The 22803-nt window shown below is 53.2% G+C and overlaps 1 protein-coding gene across 3 annotated transcripts; it reads left to right on the plus strand.

Moving 5' to 3' along the window:
• Positions 1-1280: 1280 nt before the first annotated feature.
• On the plus strand, positions 1281-21859 carry FLCN (folliculin). Of its 3 annotated transcripts, none has more exons than XM_066264484.1 (12): positions 1281-1638; positions 4424-4690; positions 5959-6105; positions 7721-7942; positions 8873-9033; positions 10965-11056; positions 12750-12937; positions 16210-16323; positions 17036-17159; positions 18332-18463; positions 18584-18689; positions 21690-21859. In XM_066264484.1, exons 2-12 carry the CDS (start codon positions 4448-4450, stop codon positions 21700-21702), a joined length of 1542 nt encoding a protein of 513 aa, XP_066120581.1. In that variant the 5' UTR covers positions 1281-1638; positions 4424-4447; the 3' UTR covers positions 21703-21859. The 3 variants fall into 3 exon arrangements, with proteins under 3 accessions (XP_066120581.1, XP_066120580.1, XP_066120578.1); XM_066264481.1 differs by lacking the exon at positions 21690-21859 and adding an exon at positions 19799-21063 and having other exon boundaries at positions 1284-1638; XM_066264483.1 differs by lacking the exons at positions 16210-16323; positions 21690-21859 and adding an exon at positions 19799-21063 and having other exon boundaries at positions 1282-1638.
• Positions 21860-22803: the final 944 nt, after the last annotated feature.

Consider the following 22803-nt stretch of genomic DNA (forward strand, 5'->3'; position numbering starts at 1 on the left):
CTAAGCATTATGCAAACAATAAAATTCAAGTATCTGAATTGTTGATTGCAAAAACAAAAGTAGAATTCCAAATCAGTCTACCCTTCACGGTTTTTTTTGTTATTGTTTGCTTCAGAAGTTATCTTGTGACTTAACCAGAAAAGATACAAGGTGGGCAAAGGTAGGTTTATAGTTGTAAAACAGGACGCAAAACAGTTTATTCTTGTATTTCTACTTATAATTATTGTATTATTACTAAGCTACCTTTTGTGCTCACCTCTGTGAAGTTTGTGCTGTCCAATAATGAAGAGGGATTGGATTGGTAAGAATCATTAAACCTATCAAGGTGATGTCTAGCCTCCTAATTCCTGAATCTTGTACCACACCAGAAAAAGAAGACCCAAACTAAATTGCACTTCCTTTGCCCACGTGCTCTCTGCAGCATAACATGGAAAGACTTCTGCGATTTTTTTAAAAATAGCACAGATACACTCTTGTCCTTTAGGATGATTGATGTTTTATTACCTAGCACTTGGGAACACGCACCCTGCAGAGCGCCGCAGCCAGAGCCCGCAGGACTCAGCCGGCGTGGGGGACCCCGTGGGGGTGGGCGGCATTTGCGGCCTCCGGACACAAGGTGGCAGCACCGCCCCACGGGCCCAGCCTCACCTCCCGCGGTCCTGAGTGTGACTCTCATCTTTTGTACTGCTTAAATCTAAGGCCCTGCATGACATCATGGACTGGTGGCTTTAAAATGTATTCTTCAGTAGACAGAACAGCTGCCCCCGGTTTAAAAAAAAAAAAAATGACTTCATTGATTCTTTTTTTTAATTTTTGAGAGTGAGTCAGAGAGAGGGATAGACGGGGAAAGACAGGAAGGGAGAGATAAGAAGCATCAATCATTAGTTTTTCATTGCGCGTTGCAACACCTTAGTTGTTCATTGATTGCTTTCCCATATGTGCCTTGACCATGGGTGGGTGGGCCTTCAGCAGACCGAGTAGCCTCTGGCTGAAGCCAGTGACTTGACCTTGGGTTCAAGCTGATGGGTTTTTTGTTCAAACCAGATGAGCCCACGGTCAAGCTGGCGAGCTCGGGGTCTCGAACCTGGGTCTTCTGCATCTCAGACGCTTTATCCACTGCGCCACCGCCTGGTCCAGCGACTTCACTGATTCTTATTTGTGAAGAATTGTCGGGCTTGGAGAGAGGGTGATAGAGGCGGAAGGGGCGTGGCCACTCAGCGCGCGTGCGCGGGCGCCCGCGGGTCACGTGATGCCGCACCCCGCCCGCGGGTCCGTGACGCGGTTCTGCGCTAACTGCGCGAAAGCCGACGGTTCCAAAGCCGATTTGTGAAAGAAACGACAGTGCTTTGCACCATGTGGCGGCGTCCTGTTTGCCTCTGTTTTCCGTGCGGACCGGGAGTCCCCGATGGCGAGATTCCCCCCCACACTCGCTGTAGACGCGTGAAACTACAGCGCTCCCCCCCCCCGCAGCAATGGTTTCCTCCGCCAGCCCCGCGGAGCGGACGGAACCACCCCGGGCCCTGTCGCGGGGCGAACAGAACCACGGGACTGAGCTGGGGCTGCGGACCCTCCGCGAAGGAGTGACTGCGCTTGCGCGCGCGGACTGCTGAGCCAGGGGCCCTGGTCAGCGAGGGGCAGGTGGGCCCGGGGCACCGCAGCGTCCCAAATGGGGTCGTGAGTGACCGGGTCGGTGGGCGGACAGGAAGGGGTGCCGAGGACCCGAGATGTGGGGAGGTGGGGTGAGGGGCGCATCTGTAAACGCCACAGCAGCGGTGTTTCAGCCTCTGGGCAGTACCTGAATGTCCAGTGAGAGGCCCTGACTGCTTTTCCTTTAGATTGTCAAATAAAAGGGTGACGCAGGCTCTGGCCGGGTTCCTCAGTGAATAAGCGCCCCCCCCCACACACACACACAAGCTGACCTCTGGTCAGGGTGCCTACGTAGGAAAAGCAGCCAGTGACTGCACAGCTAAACGGGTCAACTGAGGCAACAGCGGCTTCATGCCACCTGCATCAGGCTGTCTTCTTGGCCTTGAAAGGGAATCAGAACTGCCCGCCCCCGGAATCAGAACTACCCCCCCAGGGAATCAAAACGGTCCCCCCAGGGAATCAGAACTGCCCCCCCTAGGTTCTTGGCTCCCTCTTGCTTTGTTTATTCTTTTTTCTCAGACGTTAACCCGTCATGGGGGATGGGTTCCCCAAAAGAGAAGAAGGTCTAGAACCTGCCCAGTGTCCCAACTACTCAAACATTCAGAACCTTAAGTGACTCCTCGTTTGTTTTGGGAAAGGCTGTCTCGGCTTGTGAGCTGGGGCCCGCCTCCGCTGCTCTCAGATTCCCATATGGCTCCCTCGGAGCCTGGGGTAGCATTGGAGTTGGCTTCCCTGCCTGCCATTACCCTGTCCAACTCTTCCTCTCCTTCACGTCTGAGCTCGGGGTGGGGGTGGGCAGGCTACCCTGGGGTGCTCCTTGTCCACAGCCAGCACTGACTAACCTGCTCAGCTCTGTTCCCTCTACTTGTCATCTCCACTTGGAGGACTAGGCATTGACCCCTGGCCGCCTCCTCCCTTGCTCCCCAGTCTCCCAGGTTCCTTTCTGGTTGGTCCAGACAGGTGTGCCCCCCTTCTCCTGGCTCCAAGCCCGCCCACGCAGCCAGCTGCCTCCGCCCTGGGAATATTGTCCCAGTCTTGACTGTTCCTGACCACCTTCCTCCACTCACCCTCACCCAGGCCACTACGTCTTGTGACCTGACACAGAACACAGTGGCTGGTTTCCCTGCCCCTACCCTGGCTCCAAAATTCTGTTTCGCGCACAGCAGCCAGGATGGTCCTTTTAAAATAAGATTCAAATGTATCACGTTTCTCATCAGAACCCATCAAGAGCTATCTACTCTGCCTGACCTGTGGTGGCGCAGTGGGTAAAGCGCCGACCTGGAAATGCTGAGGTCGCTGGTTCGAAACCCTGGGCTTGCCTGGTCAAGGCACATATGGGAGTTGATGCTTCCAGCTCCTCCCCCTTCTCTCTCTCGGCCTCTCCTGTCTCTGTCTCTCTCTCTCTAAAAAAAATAAATTAATTAAAAAAATTAAAAAAAAAAAAAGGGCTATCTACTCTGAAAAGAAAAATTCAGGGTCTTCCCATGGCCTAGAAAGATCCCCTAAATCAGGGGTTGGGAACCTATGGCTTGTGAGCCAGATGTGGCTCTTGATGGCTGCATCTGGCTTGCAGACAAATCTTTAATTAAAAAAAAATGTTAAAAATATAAAACATTTTCATGTATTACAATCCATTCATTTCCTACCACTCGTGTTCATGGTTGCGGGTGGCTGGAGCCAATCACAGCTGTCCTCCGGGACAACACCAAATTTTTATTGGATAATGCTTAACGTACACGGGTCGTTGTATGGCTCTCATGGAATTACATTTTAAAATATGTGGCGTGTGCCTGACCTGTGGTGGCGCAGTGGGTAAATCGTCGACCTGGGATGCTGAGGTCGCCGGTTCTAAACCCTGGGCTTGCCCGGTCAAGGCACATATGGGAGTTGATGCTTCCTGCTCCTCCCCACTTTCTCTCTCTCTCTCACTCTCTCTCCTCTCTAAAAATGAATAAATAAATTTAAAAAAAATTTTGCCTGACCTGTGGTGGCACAGTGGATAAAGTGTTGACCTGGAAATGCTGAGGTCGCCGGTTCGAAACCCTGGGCTTGCCTGGTCAAGGCACATATAGGAGTTGATGCTTCCAGCTCCTCCCCCCTTCTCTCTCCCTCTCTGTCTCTCCCTCTCCTCTCTAAAATGAATAAATTAAAAAAAAAAAAAATATGTGGCGTTCATGGCTCTCTCAGCCAAAAAGGTTCCCGACCCCTGCCCTAAATCCTCTTCCTCCTAGTTTTCTGCCCTTGTCCCCCCAACTCTGCTTACACTCAGACCCTGAGTCATGTCCCTTCCTCAGCACCCCCTGCCCCACTCCCTCCCTTCTGTGCCTTCAGTTCCAGCTTGAGAAGCCCTGCTGCTGACGCTGCACCCCATCTCCTGCGGTGCTGCTCTGCTCAGGGCCCACTCCTCTTCCTCTGATGCTGCCACCAGTGCCAGCAGTTCCTCACATGTCCCTCCCTCCTCACATGTCCCTCTCTCCTCACATGTCCCTCCCGAGGGCGGCATCTCCGCCCACCTCACAACCCTCTCGCTTGTGGTCACCGAATCATGCTTCCCTCTGATTGTAACTGCTCCTGGGCAGGGACTCTGTCTGTCTGTCTTGTCTTCCCTGCACCTAGTCCACTGCTCAGCCAGAGCTGCCTGGCTGGTGACCCACCTCTGCTGGATGGGAGGCCCTTTGCTGACACCTGCCCTGTGCCCGTGCTCCGGAGTTGCTGACACTCCTGTGGGGTGAAGGGACAGGCCAGCTGAGAACACTGCCCCCTCCTCCTTCCACAGGCCTGGCACTGTTTCCAGGGCACCATGAATGCCATCGTGGCCCTCTGTCACTTCTGTGAGCTCCATGGCCCCCGCACTCTCTTCTGCACTGAGGTTCTGCACGCCCCTCTCCCGAAAGGGGCCGAGGACAGCCCTGGCCAGGGGGAGCAGGCCGAGGAGGAGGAAGGCGGCATTCAGATGAGCAGTGGGCTCTGCACGCACAGCCCAGCCGACGGGGCCAGCGCGGAGTCCAGCAGCCCAGGACCCAAGAAGTCGGACATGTGCGAGGCAAGTGTCTCTCAGGGTGTGGGGCTCGTTGCTCTCTCCAGGGGCCCGTGCGTGGGAGGTGCCGCAGGTGGGACCGCACAGCCGTGTGGGTCTTCAGGGGCCGTGTGCAGGCCGTCCCCTGGGACGCACTTGCCTCTTTTTATGTCCCTCTGGTTGTTCCCTGGACCCTCGCTGTGGCTTTTCCAGCACATTCTGTGCCAGGAGCTGTGCCACCACCCTCCTGTGTGCTTCTGAGCCCCTCCCCTCTACAGGCTCGTGTCACTCAGCCACCACCCAGGCTCTGAGTCCCTCTGGCTAGTGTTGGGGGGCTTCCTCTTCGTGGGGTCCTGGGGGTTTCTCGCTGTGCTGCTCTGTGAGCTCTGGGGAAAGGAAGTTGGGGTTCCCTCACTCAGGGTCCTTCTTCATGTGAGGGGTCTGGGTTGGGGCCTGAAATCAGAGGTAGTGTTGAATTCTTGTTCACACCCACGCTTCCTCCCGAGACCCCTGCCAAGTGGTCGTATCAGGACCAAGGACAGTTGCCGGCACAGCTCACTGTGCTGCTCAAAGAAGTTTTGCCTTCTTTAGGGTGGGGATTCTCGCTAATTGGCTCATAAGGCTGTGTTTGGGATTGAATGAGATCATGTGTGCAGGGTTCTGTAGCACCGACTACACAAGTGCTCAGTAAATGAGACCTGTTATTTACCCCCCGTGAAACCTTTGTGGTCCTTGCATCCGGTTCTCCTGTTAAGGAAACAGTGACATCCTCAGGTAAGTGTAACTCTAGAAGCCGGCAGTTCTGTGAAAATAGATGGAGTTCTCTGCTTCTGATTTGCCTAAGAGTAAGAAAGTGTGAGCCCTGGCCGGTTGGCTCAGTGGTAGAGCGTCAGCCTGGCGTGCAGAAGTCCCGGGTTCGATTCCCGGCCAGGGCACACAGGAGAGGTGTCCATCTGCTTCTCCACCCCTCCCCCTCTCCTTCCTCTCTGTCTCTCTCTTCCCCTCCCGAAGCGAGGCTCCACTGGAGCAGAGATGGCCCGGGCGCTGGGGATGGCTCCTTGGCCTCTGCCTCAGGCGCTAGAGTGGCTCTGGTTGCAACAGAGCGACGCCCCAGATGGGCAGAGCATCGCCCCCTGGTGGGCATGCCCGGTGGATCCCGGTCGGGCGCATGCGGGAGTCTGTCTGACTGTCTCCCCATTTCCAGCTTCAGAAAAAAAAAAAAAAAAAAAAAAAAAAAAAAAGACAGTGTGTTGCCTGCCTCCCGAGTAACTGTGTGCTCTTCCTCCTCACGGCAGGGCTGCCGGTCCCTTGCTGCAGCGCATCCCGGGTACATCAGCCACGACAAAGAGACTTCGATTAAATATGTCAGTCACCAGCACCCCAGCCACCCTCAACTCTTCAGCATTGTCCGCCAGGCCTGCGTGCGCAGCCTGAGCTGTGAGGTGAGTGCCTGTGATGTGGGAAGCGGGGTGCCTGCCCCCTTGGGGGGGGTCTCAGACCCAGACCCCCTGAGCAGGCTCAGTGTTGGTGACACAGAGGAAGACAGAAGTCAGTCCTGTCATGAAGACTGCGGGCAGGTTGGAGAGCCAGAGCACAGGGCAGCCTCTGTCTTCCAGAACTCCAAGATACATTGTATATATTACAAAGATACATTCGTTGTATTACAGGACTCAGGTTTTCTAAATGGTTGCTAGCTTCTTTTTTCTTTATGCACCAAACTTTTATTTGTTCATTCTTCACGGACATATTTCTAAGGAAATATTTCCAGAATATATAGTTTACTTTATCAAACATCACCTTTGTTATTTTCCCAAATTTCATGTGCTCTCTCATCCTTCTGAAGAGTTAGTCTGTTTGTTTCTAAGCTATGTAGCTGCTACTGTTGAGCTTGAGTCTTAGTTTTTGTTTATTATCTGTCACAAAGGATCCATAATGCAGTTCCTGGACGTTGCTATCACCCATGCCCACATGGTGAGATAGGGGCTAGCTCCCTCCCTCGTGGGTCACACCTACTGTTGCTGTGTGCTTGCCCTCAGCTGGGTTCCCCTCTTGACTCCCTGCTGCTGACCTGCAGCACACAGATGGTCACCTCTGCTAGAGCTCGTGTCACGTGAGAGTGCCTGCATCACGAGGCAGCCCGTGCACGTTGCATCGTACGGACTCGTGGCGGCCGTTTTGAGCTTGAGTCCTCTGATTGTAACTGCTCCAGGGTATTCTGGATGACTGACGTTGGCAAATCTGAGTCTGGGAAAGATTTATTATTTGTGTAAGAGTTCATTATGGCTCAAGGTAGAAGGAGTAATGAACCACCGGGGCTAACTGGCTCAGTGGGTAGAGCATTGAGCCCTCTGATGTATGGATGGCCCAGGTTCAATTCCTGATCAGGGCACACAGGAGAAGCAACCATCTGCTTCTCTCCCACTCCTCTCCCCTTCTCTCTGTCTCTTCCCCTCCCACAACCAGTGGCTCGATTGGTTCAAGCGTTGGCCCTGGGTGTTGAGGATGGCTCGTTGGTCCAAGCGTATCATCCTTAGGCACTAAAAATAGCTTGGCACTGGAGCATTGGACCCAGGCAGGATTGCCAGGTGGATCCTGGTTGGAGTGCATGTGGGAATCTGTCTGTCTCCCTTCCTCTCACTTAAAAAATAATAATAAAGAAAGAGAGAAGGAAAGAGAGAGAGAAGGAAAGAAAGGAAGGAAGGAAGGGAGGGAGGGAGGGGAGAAGGGAGGGAAGGAAGGAAGGAAGGAAGGAAGGAAAGAGGGAGGGAGGGAGGGAGGAAGGGAGGGAGGGAGGGAGGGAGGGAGGGAGGGAGGGAGGAAGGAAGGAAGGAAGGAAGGAAAAGAAATGTACTTAACTGGCTCTTCCATTCCATGGTAATAGCTGTCATCTTTAGAAAGTCTAGTCCTCGGAGTAGGTGAAAGCCAAGTCCTCTCTTACCCTCCCCTTCCCCCTCTCCCTGGAGGGATGGTGGCTGAGTAGTGCAGACAGAAAAGCCTGGTTTTGTGTCACTGGCGCAAGGGGAGGCCGTGTCCTGGAGCGGCTCTTGTTCTGCCCAGGTCTGCCCTGGTCGTGAAGGCCCGATCTTCTTTGGGGACGAGCAGCATGGATTTGTGTTCAGCCACACCTTCTTCATCAAAGACAGCCTGGCCCGGGGCTTCCAGCGCTGGTACAGCATCATCACCATCATGATGGACCGCATCTACCTCATCAACTCCTGGCCCTTCCTGCTTGGCAAGATCCGAGGGATCATTGACGAACTGCAGGGCAAGGCGCTCAAGGTGGCCGATGAAGCGATGAAGCGGGAGCGGGAGCGGGTGGCGTGGGCGGGGCGGCCCTGGGGCGGGGGGGCCCTGGGGCGGGGGGGCCCTGGGGCGGGGGGGCCCTGGGGCGGGGGGGGCCCTGGGGCGGGGCGAGCACGGGTCCTGCGGCGGCAGCGCGCTGTCTACACTGTACCCTCCCGGCTTCGGTGTCAGAGCGTGGCCGTGAGCCTCCTGGTCAGTCCGTCCTCCAGTCAGAGCGTCCCGCTTGCTTTGCGGTCTCTCTCGGGCCTGGTCCTGTTCAGCTCTGGCTTCTTCACTGCGGTCAGACACCCTGGCTGTGTCCCTGGTGTCTTTGCTTCCTCTGACGTCCATTTCAGCTGCTTCACTAGTTGTGATGCAGACCTCTGACCCCGGCCTTGGCCCTGCCCCTCTCAGGACAGGCCGGCGCTCTGCCGGTCACCAGCCCTCAAACCTCAGTGACGTTTCCGGTTCACGTGGCTTGTCTGTTGCAGGGATTAGGGAGGTCTGCTGGCTGTGCGGGTCCGGGGAGGCGTGGGGGCTGCAGTGAGTGTTGCTCGTTTGCCGGTAGAGGGAGTAGAGGGTGCGGGTCACATGTCCCTCCCAGGCCTGAGTCGTGAGCGCCTCCACGTGCCTGCGAGGGGGCGGCCAGGACAGACTTGGGGGATAACAGCGAGGCCACCCTCAGCGGATCCCACTGGAGCACCTCTCAGGTGCCTAACGAGTCTGCTGCAGGAGAGGGTACAGTTCCTGCCCTTGGGTCACCTCTCCCAGAGCGGTCTGGGGTTTCAGACGGAGGCACTTTGTGCTCTGTGTCCTGGAAGCAGAGGGGACGGTGGTCGGGAGCAGTCTCCGCGCTGGCTGGGAGCAGGCGGGCCGCCCGGCTGGTTTGGTTTTGTTCAAGGGCCGCCCCTTTCCCCTGCATCGCAGGTGTTCGAAGCGGAGCAGTTTGGCTGCCCGCAGCGCGCCCAGCGGATGAACACGGCCTTCACCCCGTTCCTGCACCAGAGGAACGGCAACGCCGCCCGCTCGCTGACGTCCTTGACCAGCGACGACAACCTGTGGGCGTGCCTCCACACCTCCTTCGCTTGGTAATGAGGTTCTCAGGCCTGCGCGGCTGCTGGGGTAGGAGCAGGGGCGGCGTGTGGTTTGGGTCGCTCCTGAACGCGGGAGGGCGGGCTTCGGTGCCTCTGTGGTGTGGGCTCCTCTCGCGAGCGCTGAGCTGGAGGCCCATGTCCGCCGAGTGTGTGCAGGGTGTGTGTTTATGTAGGACGCACCTCCCAATGGTATCTGAAATGATGGCCCATGTCAAGACCAACGACTCTTTGTAAACAACAGCTAGCATTTATCTCATAGAGCTTCTGTGGGTCAGGAGTTGGCGGATGGCTCTGCTGGTCAGTTCTGGCTCAAATTCTGAGGAGTTTTTGGACACTAAGGCTGTATCATCTGAAGATTTGGCTGCTTCACGGGCCTGGCATGCAGGCGCTGGTGTGGACACGTGAGCCGACTTCCCTCAGCGGGAGAGGTTGGAGGAGAGGGAGGCGCCCGTGCACGGTCTAGTGACTGGCCTGCAGAGCACACGTGGGTATTCCATGGCCAGCACGTTCTGTTTGCTAGACATGTGCTGTGTCACTGAGTCACCGAGGCCTAGTCAGGAGGAAGGATTCATCTTTATCCTTTTTTTTTTTTTTTTTTTTTTTTTTAAGAAAAAGAGGAGAGACAAAGACCGACAGGAAGGGAGAGAGATGAGAAGCATCAACTCCTAGTTGCGGCACCTTATAGTTGCATTGATTGCATTCTCATACGTGCCTTGACCAGGGGGCCAGCCAAACCAGTGATCCCTTGCTCAAGCCAGCGACCTGTGGGCTCAAGCCAGTGACCATGGGGTCATTTCTATGAGCCTGCGCTCAAGCCGGTGACCTTTGGATTCCGAACCTGGGGCCTCAGTGTCCCGTTTCGCCACCCTGACCACTGCCCTACCACTGGTCAGCTAGTCTTTCTTTTGAAGGGAGGATTGTCAGTGAATTTGTGGACATGTTTGAAATGACCACAGATTTTCCTCTGGCCATGAACTCTTTCTGTGCCTCCATAGCAAGATATATCTACTCCTTCCAAAGACTCCCTGGGGTCTCGATCCCGTGCAGGGTCAGCGTGGGGTCTGGGTCTTGTCCTCTCCGGTCCTGGTGGACGTGGCTCCTCAGTGAGTGCAGCTCCCAGGGACCGGTGGACAAAAGAGAAAGGACCTGTGTCCCCTGCCACCGACATACGTTCCTCCTGACTTGTAAAAACCACTTTTGTTAGGAAACTTTTTTTTGAAAGAGAGAGAAGAAGGGCAGAGGGAGGAGAAAGAGAGAGAGGGGAGCATCAACTCGTTCCACTTAGTTGTGCACCCATTGACTGTGTCTCATATGTGCCTGACTGGGGCTCGAACCAGTGACCTTGGGATTGAGCTGGTGACCCTGGTGCTCTGGGACGGTGCTCTAACCACTGACCCACCGGCCAGGGCGATTAGGGAACTTTATAAACACCCCAAAGTAGGGTCAGCAGCACAATGAGCGGTGTACCCCACCCTCTCGTTAGCAGTTACCAGCATTTCACTGCTTCTTCATCTGTCCCTCGCTCTTTCCCAGAACTTTTTAAAGCAAATGCTAATTGTAACACTTCAACCTTAAAACCATTGTCATATCTCACACAACGGACTAATTCCTTAGGATCATCCAGCCGAATCCAAGGTCACTTTTCCTGTTGTGCCTCAGAATCGACTTTCGAATGGGATCAGGACGCTGTGCATAGATTGTTCTAAATCTCTGTCTAGAATAGTTCACCCCCAGCCCCCCCCCACACTCCCCTGCCTTTTCTTGGAAGATGGGTTGTTTGTTTCACGTCTGGCTGATGGTGCTGTGCTGTTGCTCAACACGTTCTTCACACAGTTTTCTATAAACGGGTCGTTCACCACGGAGCTTGATGGGCTTCAGGGTCAGTTTTCCGTGTGGCAAAGACGCACCACAGCTCTGTTCCCCAGGCTCCTGAAAGCGTGTGGCAGCCGGCTGACCGAGAAGCTGCTGGAAGGCGCGCCCACCGAGGACACCCTGGTCCAGATGGAGAAGCTCGCGGGTGAGCCGGGGGCGCTGGTGCCGGAAGGCCTGAAATGGCTGTCGGGGACCCTCTCAGCCCCCCCACCCCCACCCCCGCTGGCAGACAGCGCTGCCTCCCCCCCCCCCCCAGGTCTGTGCTGGGCCTTGGTGTCTGGGGCGCAGCATCCTGTGCTTAAGTGATTCTTCAGAGGCCCCGGTGCAGCGCACACCGGCCGGAGCCTCTGGTCTCGGCACCTCTGGTCTCGGTCCCGGCCAGGCTTTCCCCACGGAGGTGGTTCAGGTTCTGGTGGTTCAGGTCCGCAGTCTCAGCTGCATGGCTGGGTCAGGCTGACCTGTGGGGTGTGTTGTGTGCAGTTTGTCACTAATAATGCTGACATCAAGTGATGGACCTTCTTCCTAAGCAGAAGCTTTTCCAGGTTACTCCTGACTCGCACACAGTGTGTCCAGACCTGCTTTTCTTTTTTTTTTTTTTTTTTTTTTTTGTATTTTTCCGAAGCTGGAAACGGGGAGAGATAGACAGACTCCCACATGCGCCCAACCGGGATCCACCCGGCACGCCCACCAGGGGGCGATGCTCTGCCCCTCTGGGGCGTCGCTCTGCCACGACCAGAGCCATCTAGCGCCTGGGGCAGAGGCCAAGGAGCCATCCCCAGCGCCTGGGCCATCGTTGCTCCAATGGAGCCTTGGCTGCGGGAGGGGAAGAGAGAGACAGAGAGGAAGGAGGGGGGGAGGGGGGGAGAAGCAGATGGGCACTTCTCCTGTGTGCCCTGGCCGGGAATCGAACCCGGGACCCCTGCACGCCAGGCCGATGCTCTACCACTGAGCCAACCGGCCAGGGCTAGACTGGTTTTTCTGAGTAGGGAAGAGAGGTTGTGTCTCAGCAGGAGCAGAGTGTGCTCAGAAAAGATAAAACCTTCTGTCCTGGATCAGCTGACCGTAGGATAGGTTATCATTCTTTTATAAATATTGTGAATCTAACTACACTTACAGAATGTATAAATTCTATTGTAAAGTACAGATTTTAAATTTCTAGGCTAGTGACAATGGTAAAGTATGCGTTGGTGAGATTTACTTACACAGAGAGCCAGGGAAGCCGGAGACACGTGTACGAGGGACAGACAGGGCCGCTGCTGTATCTGTGCCCTGTTCAGTCACAGAGAGGACGGGCGTGCACTGGGCAGCAGACAGGCTGCTCCCGCTGCTCTCTGCTGTGTGTCCCGTGGGCCTGGGCAGCCCCTTCCTCGTGGGCCTCAGCTTCTGTGAGGATTGTCATGAAGACTCATTGAAACAAGTGCTTCCCTATCTTTACAATGGGGAGAGTGGTGCTGACCTTAGGACAGCTGACAGGATGAAGTGAAATCGTGTGGGGAAGCCCTCAGAATAGTGCCCGGCGGAGGACAGCTGTGGTCATTCTCGCCGTTGTGTCCGCGTTTCCCCGCTGACAGGGAGCAGCTCCCGGCCTCGCTGGTGCATGCTGTACCCTGTGCAGTGAGCTGTGCTGAGGACGCAGCAGATGGGGCTGCCCGCCCACCCCGGGCTCCTGGGGGGGCAGAGAGGATAGACAGCTTGCCCGAACCAGGAATCAGTGGCCTCTGGTGGTTTAGCCGAGAGATGCCTGGGGCTGAGGTGGTCACGTAGGAGACTGTTGTGTCCAGAAAATGGAGGAGTCTGGGGCGCCCTGTTTCCCACTTGCTCTGTTGTCTGTCTTGCAGACTTGGAAGAGGAATCGGAAAGCTGGGACAGCGCTGAGGCTGAAGAGGGAAAAGACCCCGTCCCGCCGGCAGCTGCAGAGGGGCGGGAGCCGGTGCAGCCTCCAGCAGGATCTCCCTTGCTCTCGGACTGTGGGAGCTGGCAGCCTCGAAAGCTGTCTGTCTTTAAGTCCCTTCGGCACATGAGACAGGTAGGCAGTAGGGGGGTGGAGCCCCGATCGGACCCAGTGGAGACTGGTTGGTTAGGAGTGACCAAGGACCTTCTGGTGGACGGGTGAAGAAATCGTGGGCATCTGGAGTGTCTCAGCCACAGAGCCAGTGCGCCCCTTTCAGTGATAACGTAGGTGTTGTCTTGAAAGAAAGGCCTGGGTGGCTATCTTCTCATGGTCTGCTAGTCTTGTCATCTAGAACCTTCTAAAGGCACTGAAGAGCACTTTTTTAAATTATTTTTTTCATGCAGCCTAGGTGCTTTGCAAATTGAAAATGATGGCTGTTCTTTTTTCCCTCCCCAAATTATTTATTTATTTATTCATTCATTCACTTTTGGGGGGGGGGCAGGAAACATCAACTCCCATATGTGCCTTGACCTGGCAAGCCCAGGGTTTCGAACCGGCAACCTCAGCATTCCAGGTTGATGCTTTATCCACTGCGCCACCACAGGCTAGGCGAGGGTTGTTCTTAAAAATTAGAAACAACCTGAACGTCTTACCATAGTAATGCATTCAAACAATGGAGTACCATTCCACCCTAGAAAGAGATGCAGTTTGTTGTATAGGGTGGTGCGTATGATGTATTTGCAGTCATGCACTGCCTCACAACGGGACACATTCTGAGCAATGTGTAGTTAGGTGACTTGGCCATTGTGTGAGTCAGAGTATGCTCACAGGGACCTGGGAGCTGCAGCTGCTGGTGGCACTGTGTGCCATACGTACACACACTGGCAGCCCGCTGGGTGCGTGTACACAAGCATCTCCACAAACACCAGTGACGCGTGGTGCTAGTACGTGACCCGGCTGTGGTACCACCAGGGGATAAGTCTTCAGTGCCATTATAATTTTTTTTTTATCTTTTTTTTTTTTTTTTTTTTTTTACAGAGACAGAGAAAGAAAGAGAGGGATAGACAGGGACAGACAGACAGGAATAGAAAGATGAGAAGCAGTCAATCATCACTTTCTCATTGCGCTTTGCGGCCCTTAGTTGTTCATTGATTGCTTTCTCATACGTGCCTTGACTGCGGGCCTTCAGCAGACCGAGTAACCCCTTGCTCAAGCCAGCGACCTTGGGTCCAAGCTAGTGAGCTTTTTGCTCAAACCAGATGAGCCTGTGCTCAAGCTGGGGACCTCGAGGTCTCGAGCCTGGGTCCTCGGCATCCCAGTCCGACGCTCTATCCACTGCGCCACCACCTGGTCAGGCAGTGCCATTATAATTTTATGGGACCACCGCCATGGTACATGTGTTCTGTTACTGACTAAAAAGTCGTGAGGCAACGCATGACTGTGTATGTGCATACCAAGACAAAACCGAAGTCTCACCCACAGCAGCACTGACCATGGAGGTTGCTAGATTATGACAGCATGCTGTCCCTTTAAAAAAAAAATTATATTTATTGATTTTAGAGAGAAAAGAGAGAGAGAAAGGGAGGGAGGAGCCGGAAACTTCAACTCTGTAGTAGTTGCTTCTGGTGTGTGCCTTGACCGGCCAGCCTGGGTTTCAAACCTGCAACCTCAGGGTTTCAGGCTGACACTTTATCCACTGTGCCACCAGAGGTCAGGCACATGCTGTCCCTTTTAGTAATACTTTTCTGTATTTATTTTCACAATAAGCATGAGGTTTTTTTTTTTGTTTTTTTTTCATTTTTCTGAAGCTGGAAACAGGGAGAGACAGTCAGACAGACTCCCGCATGCGCCCAACCGGGATCCACCCGGCACGCCCACCAGGGGCGACGCTCTGCCCACCAGGGGGCGATGCTCTGCCCATCCTGGGCGTCGCCATGTTGCGACCAGAGCCACTCTAGCGCCTGAGGCAGAGGCCACAGAGCCATCCCCAGCGCCCGGGCCACCTTTGCTCCAATGGAGCCTTGGCTGCAGGAGGGGAAGAGAGAGACAGAGAGGAAAGCGCGGCGGAGGGGTGGAGAAGCAAATGGGCGCTTCTCCTGTGTGCCCTGGCCGGGAATCGAACCCGGGTCCTCCGCACGCTAGGCCGACGCTCTACCGCTGAGCCAACCGGCCAGGGCCAATAAGCATGAGTTTTATCAGAAGATAGTTATTTCTCTTTTGGGAAATGGAGTAAGAACTGATTTAATGACAGGAACTCTACAGGGTTTTTGGGTGAAAACCAGTCGTCCATCAGCCATGTATTTGGCTGAAACCCTCGTTTGCCTACATGGGTCACAGTTGGAAGGGCTCCTGAAAGGCACTGGAGATGGGAACATCTCGGGGCGACTGGGCTCTGGTAAAGGTAGCGTGGCAGCATCCGTGTGTGTGTGTGTGTGTGTGTGTGTGTGTGTGTGTGGTTGTAAGCCATAAGACAACAAGTGGCACTCGTCGAATGTGTCGTGGAAGTTGATGAAAGGTGGGGTGGGAAGAGCAGCTGGATTCGAGTGGAGCAGAATCAGGACAGGACAGATAAAGTGTTCGTGACCCTTCAGTGACTCCTGGGTGGGAAGCACTCTAGCAGCAGAGGACGCTGGTGGAGATCTGGGCGCTTGGCTGTCGGGCGCATTACACCGGTGCCGGTGTGGTGTGCACTGGGTTGTGTTGCAGGTGTCCTGATGCCTGCCACCTGCCTTCAAGCAAAAGAAAGTGTGTGCAGAGAGGAGGTGAAGGCTGCAGAAAGCTAATACGTTTTCTGCTTCAAGGTTTTGAAAATGAAATTGGGTAAAAGATCTTATAAAATGTGCAAGAGTTTTGGGATCAGGGTTTTGTTTTGTTTTTTGGTGGTTTTTTTTTGTGACAGAGAGAGACAGACGGACAGATAGGGACAGACAGACAGGAAGGTAAGGGAGAGAGATAAGAAGCATCAATTCTTTGTTGCGGCACCTTAGTTGTTCATTGATTGCTTTCTTATATGTGCCTTGACCTGGGGGCTACAGCAGATAGAGTGACCCCTTGCTCAAGCCAGCAACCTTGGGCTCAAGCTGGTGAGCTTTGCTCAAACCAGATGAGCCCGTGCTCAACCCAGCGACCTCAGGGTTTCAAACCTGGGTCTTCCACATCCCAGTCTGATGCTCTATCCACTGTGCCACCACCTGGTCAGGCTGGGATCAGGTTTTTAAGTGCAGACTCAGGGACTTCTGCCTGCCACCTTCCAACTCGGGGCACGTCTGCCTTCCTAAGCAGATGAGTGGCTTCTCCCTCCTGCCCTGTCCTCCTTTATCTATTTGGAGAGTTTCTAGGTGAGCGCACACATAGCGTTAGTGGACAGAAGCAGACCCAGAGCAGACAGCACAGACTTTGTGTTCCAGGTCCTGGGTGCCCCGTCTTTCCGCATGCTGGCCTGGCATGTGCTCATGGGGAACCAGGTGATCTGGAAAAGTCGAGACACAGACCTTGTCCTATCAGCTTTTGAAGTTCTTCGGGTAAGAGTGTCTTTTTTCTTATGTGTTTTATAGCAACACAGTGTCTATGTAGTGGGCTTTAAAAATGACCTGACTTTAGGTGTGACTGTTACGGTGCATCAGTAGCTCTGTGCAAAAGTTCATTCCTGAATCTAAGTTAATCAGTTTTTTCTCCACTATTAAAAATGACAGTCATGTATAGGTTTTATTTCCAGTAGAAGGGTCTATGCTCTCCTGATAGATTGATGAGTAGCTCTCCTACTGCACCCTCCCCAATCCCTGAATCGCTCCTGGAAGCCGCTGGAGTGGTTGCCACACTGCCCTCTGCACAGAGCCGTCTCCATGGGCCTCGTGGGCAATGGGCTCCAGTTCCTGTGTTTGCTTCTGACGTGTTATCAGCAAGAGTGAGCGCCTGCTCTCTGCCTTGGCCTGGGACGGCACAAAATGAGCGTGGCACAGTCTCTCAGAGAGCTTATAATCTTTGTTGGCTAAGGGAAGAACTAAAAATCTAAAAGGATCATCTAAGAATTAACACCATAAAGCAAAAGGCAGCACGAGACATGTATGACCAACGGCCAGGAGACACCCCAGTGGGGCTGAGTGACTAGGGACGCCGTCTGGGAGGACGGAGGCTTTGGGGGGAGCTGCAGAGAGTCTGTGGCTGCTGGAGGCAGGCAGGGGCGAGGGGCCAGGGGCCTCCGGCTGGGTCAGTGCTGTCCCTCTGTCCTTTTAGACCATGCTGCCCGTGGGCTGCGTCCGCATCATCCCCTACAGCAGCCAGTACGAGGAGGCCTACCGCTGCAACTTCCTGGGGCTCAGCCCGCACGTGCAGATCCCCGCGCACGTGCTGGCCTCAGGTGCGTGCGCTCCGCTTCCGCTTCCGGTCTGGCTGGGGTCCGCCCCCTGGCTCCCAGCTGCGCGTGCGCGTGGGCATGCGCGTGCGCGTGGGCATGCGCGGAGGTCGCCTGCAGGCCTCAGCTCGGGGCCCACGTTGTAGGAGCAGCTTTCCCGACGCCGTTGGGCCTCTGCTTTCTGTCTTTAAAATGGGCGAGGTTGGATTAGACAACCTGATAACAAGGGTGGCTTTCCGGGACACGGTTCTCAGTTGGGGGGCAGGCCACCGTCCTGGGAGTGGGGACAGCACCAGTGGACGTGCGAGGACTGTCGTGCCATCCCGGTGCGAGCGGGGCCGGGAGGCTGTGAGATCCGGGGGCCGTGCTGGACTGGAACCGTACGCCTTCACAGTCCACGAGTCTCAGGTCTTCCTGTCTTCTCGCTGTTCCTTGAGACTTCCCTGCCCTCTCCAAGGCGCTTCAGCCTTTTTTAAAATAAGAGTTTATTTGAGCTAAAACTGATGACCTATGCACGATCTCCAGTGCTCCCTTTTACAAGCCTTAAATACATTCTTCACACCCACTAGTAGAGCAGGGCTTGCTCAGCCTGGTCCCCCCTCCGCGCTTGCCCAGGGGTCAGCCTGGCTGCATGTCCCGGGCCCCCAGGCACGCAGGGCCTCTCTGATGTCCGTGAGGGGCGATCTATGCTCACAGGTGGCTAGAGATCCATCGGCAGAGCCTTCGGGTCTCAGCAGCCCTGGGCCGCCGCCCCCATTCAGCACGCACACTGGGTCTCAAGTGCCTTCCTCCTGGGTCGTGTTCAGAACACGTGGGCTTGAAATGCCTACCATTCCAGCCGGGTGACTCTGGGCGAGTCTCTTAGCTCCTGAGTCTGTTTCCATTTCTATAAAATGGGGGTAATAGGAGGACCTCTCTCCAGCGGTCGTAGGGTTGTTTAGTATTAAGCAAATTGAAATATATAATGAGTAGTTAGTATAAAATAATACGTTGATAGTTTGAGGCAAAAGTTAAACCTCAACTGTTTACAAATAAACCACAGGAAGTTGTAAATGCCAAAGCATGGACCTCAGGAGACGGTTTTCCCCAGTTGGTCTGGGATAACGGGGTAGCAGAGGGCGGGGCTTGTCACGGGGGTGCGGGGAGCACTCATGGAGCAGTGTTCGGTGTCGCTACAGAATTTGCCGTTGTCGTGGAGGTCCACACGGCCACTCACACCAGCCTGCACCCAGCCGGGCGTGAGGAAGACCAGCCGCTCAGCAAGTACGAGTTTGTGGTGACCAGTGGGAGTCCCGTGGCTGCAGACCGAGGTGGGTGCTGCTGCTGCTGAGAGGGGCCGCGGTCACCTGAACGAGTGGAAGACGGGTGCGAGGCTGCGGCTGGCCCCTGCACTGACCCTCCCCCTGCACTGCCCCCCTACCTGTTCCCAGTGGGCCCGACCATTCTGAATAAGATGGAAGCTGCTTTGACCAACCAGAATCTGTCTGTGGACGTGGTTGACCAGTGCCTCATCTGCCTCAAGGAGGAGTGGATGAAGTAAGTACATGCCACCTGGACCCCTGGAGTCTCTCCGTTTGGACTGAGGAGGGCTGGACAGCTGACCATTGTGTGTCTGCTGAGGAAAACCACAGGCCATTTCCAGAAAAAGAGGCGAGGCGAGGCCGTGGCCACCAGGAGAGGCCTCTGGGAGAAGAGGAGGAGAGCGTGAGTTAAAACACCAGCTCCACCACCTTATACGTTTGCTGTGTGACACTGAGCAAGGGAGCCCTATTCCCAGACCCCAGGCTGCTCCTCTGTGAGATGGGGCTGACGCCCACCTCCCAGGGGAGCAGTTGTTTCTGCTGTCTGATTAACTTTAAAAACCTGAAAGTCATACAGTGTTTCTGTTTTACTAAAGCAAGTTATTGTAGTTCCTTCTTTTCTTTTTTTTTTAATTTTTATTTTTCTGAAGTTGGAAACAGGGAGGCAGTCAGACTCCCACATGTGCCCCACTGGGATCCACCCGGCACGACCACCAGGGGGCTATGCTCTGCCCATCTGGGGCGTCTCTCTGTTGCATCCAGAGCCATTCTAGCACCTGAGGCAAAGGCCATAGAACCACTCCCAGTGCCCGGGCCAACTTTGCTCCAATGGATCCTTGGCTGCGGGAGGGGAAAAGAGAGACAGAGAGGAAGGAGAGGGGAAGGGGTGGAGAAGCAGATGGGCGCCTCTCCTGTGTGCCCTGGCTGGGAATCGAACCTAGGACTCCTGCACGCCAGGCCGACACTCTACCACTGAGCCAACCGGTCAGGGCCTGTAGTTCCTTCTTAGTGATTCTTGGTCAAATTTAATTAGTCAGACATTGCCCTGATTTCAAATTATACATTGAAGCGTAGGTCAGCCAAGTCCTTTCATGCACTTAGGGAAACGTTGTTTCCCCTCCCTTTTCCCCATTTTGATTCACCAACCTTATTACCCGGAGTTACGGTGATGGCAGATGAGCGGCCCCGTGTGCAGGGGTGGGTCGCGACCCCGCCTGTGCCCTCTGTCCTGAGCTCGGCCCGGCACGCAGGACCGTTGTTGCCTGGAGGCTGTTTGGGCCCCAGGGCCAGAACCGCTGGGGACTGCACCGTGGTAGCTGAGTGGTTTGTTTTGGTTTTCTGCAGCAAAGTGAAGGTCCTTTTTAAGTTCACAAAGGTGGACAGTCGACCCAAGGAGGACACACAGAAGCTCCTGAGTGTCCTCGGAGCGTCTGAGGAAGACAACGTCAAACTGCTCAAGTTCTGGATGACCGGCCTGAGCAAAACCTACAAGTCACACCTCATGTCCTCGGTCCGCAGCCCCACAGCTACAGAGCCCCGTAACTGACCACAAAGTCCCGTAACTGACTTCGCTGCGGAAGTGTCTGTGTGTGGCTTCTGAGAGGTGACGTGGTGATGGCCGTCCCTGCCACCAAGCTCCTAGATGGGCTGTTCTTCCCTTTCTGAACTGCTGGCAGGGAGTTGCTTCCTAGCAGCTGGGGCTGACCTCTGCCTGTGTGTGGGATTTGGGCCTGGTGTGGTTCGTGGGACCTTCCCACATGCTGTTTCAATTGCTCCAGCCTGAAGTGGGAAACTTGTGACAAGGGACAGGTCCCCTGTGTTTGTGTGCCCCTGTGAGAGAAGACAAAGAACAGTGTGTCTCGTGCCTCTCATGGACTTAGAGCTCACGATGTATATGGAAAACATGTCTGGCCAGTCCTGACTTGGATAATTTAGCACAATATCATATCCAGTCTCAACATTAACATTCAAAACTCTATTCTGAAATTCAGCACGAGTTTTCCAGGTTTTACATGCGTGCATGTATGGATTGCTACCGCTGTGAATTTTTTAAGACGGGTGCTGATCCTTAAGTCATTTTTACTAACCTGGTTTTGAGTTTGGGCACTGAAAGGCTTTTGGGGTGAAGAGGATGTACTCCTCGTCATTGGTTCCTCTGGAATTTATGCTCTGAGGTCATGTAACAGCCTAGTCTTCAAGGCATGTCCTCAGAAGATTGCTTTGAAATTAGCCTATAGTTTGAGGACAAGCCCCTGATCTTTGTTACACAAAGATGATACTTCGCTGAAATGTTTAGCGGGGCCATGTGACTTCCCTAGCTCCCGTGTAGCAGCTTAGAAACCCGCCATATCACTTTGTTCTTTATTGCTTTAAACATTTACCCTTGGCTGTAGTTAATTCAACTGTATGGTGATTTAACAAGATAGTTTCATCTTAGCATGCATGTTTAATAAGGGTTCCTGGTTTAGAGGGACTTTCCAGCAGTTTTGTTGGTTTGTTTAGTTTTCTGTTTGTTTAATATATATTTAACGTGAATGATGACTAAGTTTATATGACCAGGTATCCATTGTGCAAGAATATTGAAACAATAAAGATGTATTTTTATATAATGTTGACTACATAGTTTCATTGGTTTGGTAACTAGAAGTTTCTTGAGATCAATCACAAAAGATGTGGTTAAAATAACACCATCCCTGGCCTCGTAGCTCAGTTGGTTAGAGCACTGTCCTGACCTCCCAAGGTTGCAGGTTTGATTCCCAGTCAGGGCACATACAAGAATTAATAAATGGGTGGAACAACAAATTAATGTTTCTCTCTCTTTCTTGCTTTCTCCCCCAAAGATCAATCAATAAAAATTTAAGAAAAAACAAGTAACAGTAATGATATTACTATTTTGGAACTTGAGTGCGTTGAAGGCTTACCATTGGGAAAGACTGGTAAACTGTGGTTAATTTTGGTCAGTTTCAGCTGTTGGTGCTGTGGCCACCACCCATCCCCCACTCCAGCCACAGAGCATATAGGAACTTGGGGACCCTGTCCTAACAGGCAGGGATCTGTGCTCCAATCACTGATGGTAGCTCCTTCTGCTCACAAAGGTGCAGACAGAGGTTGGCAGACACCGTTACAGCACCGGCACCTTGTTGCAAGCCCTCCTCCAGAGGAAGAAGTGGCTGCCACCAGAGAACTGGCTGGCGCCCTCCCCCACTCACTTCACTTTTTGCTTTTCTCCTTCCAGGAGGGAGATGTGAAGGACTGTGACATTCAGAAATAATGGTGCATATGGGGCAAATTAGAAAGCAGCTGCATGCCCAAGGAAAGGCTTAGGAAAGACCAGAGGAAAACGTAAGTTTACACCTCAGGCCTATTCTCAACAGAGAGCCAACAACAGTAGAAATAACAAACAAAAGACTAATATAACGGGAAAAAAGGAGTATCTGATTTTCAAAGTTAACACATTATTGGATTTAAATATCCAGTGTTTAACAACAACAACAAAATCACAAAGCATACAAAGAAACAGGAAGATATGGCCCACTCAAAGGAAAAAAATAATAGAATCTGCCCCTGAAACAGACTTGATGGCAAATATTAGACAAAGATTCTAAAGCAACTATCTGAAGCTTAAAAAACTAAAGGAAGATGTGGAGGAAGCCAAGAAAAGGACGTCTGAACAAAGTAAAAGTATCAAAGAGATGGAAAACCTGAAAATAACCAAGAAGAAACTCCAGATCTGAAAACTACAATGAAAAACTGAAATGAAAAATTTACTGGAGGGAGTTAAAGACAGGTTTGAGCAGGTAGAAGAAGCAATCAGTGAACTTGAAGATAAAACAATGGGAATTTTTGTGGTCAAGGAACAAACAGGAAAGAAAGATGGAAGAGAAGCAAACAGAGACTAAAAGAACCAACATCCATGTCATGGAAGCCCCAGGAAGAGAAGGGAGAGAAAGGGGAAGAGAGTATTTGAAGAGATAGCTGGAAGCCTCTTAAATTTGATGAAAGGCACAAATATAAACATACAAGAAGCTCAACAAACTCCCCAAGTAAGATTTTAAAAGACCCACGCCAAGGAACATTATAATCAGACTTTCAAAGAGAAAGAGCAAGTCTTGCAAGCAGCAAGGGAGAGGGGAATCTTCAATATTATCTTCAGATTTCTTCTCAGAAACATGGGAGGTCATAACACTGTGTTAATATATTCAAAGTGCTAAATCAAAACAACAAAATGCAATCAGTAATTGTGTATTCAGCAAAACGGTCCTTAAAAGTGAGGGAGAAGACCCTGGTTGGGTAGCTCAGTTGGTTAGAGTATCATCCTGATATACCAAGGTTGAAGGTTCGATCCCTGG

This window comes from Saccopteryx bilineata, chromosome 2, assembly GCF_036850765.1.
Source record: "Saccopteryx bilineata isolate mSacBil1 chromosome 2, mSacBil1_pri_phased_curated, whole genome shotgun sequence".
In the NCBI taxonomy this organism is placed as follows: Eukaryota; Metazoa; Chordata; class Mammalia; order Chiroptera; family Emballonuridae; genus Saccopteryx; species Saccopteryx bilineata.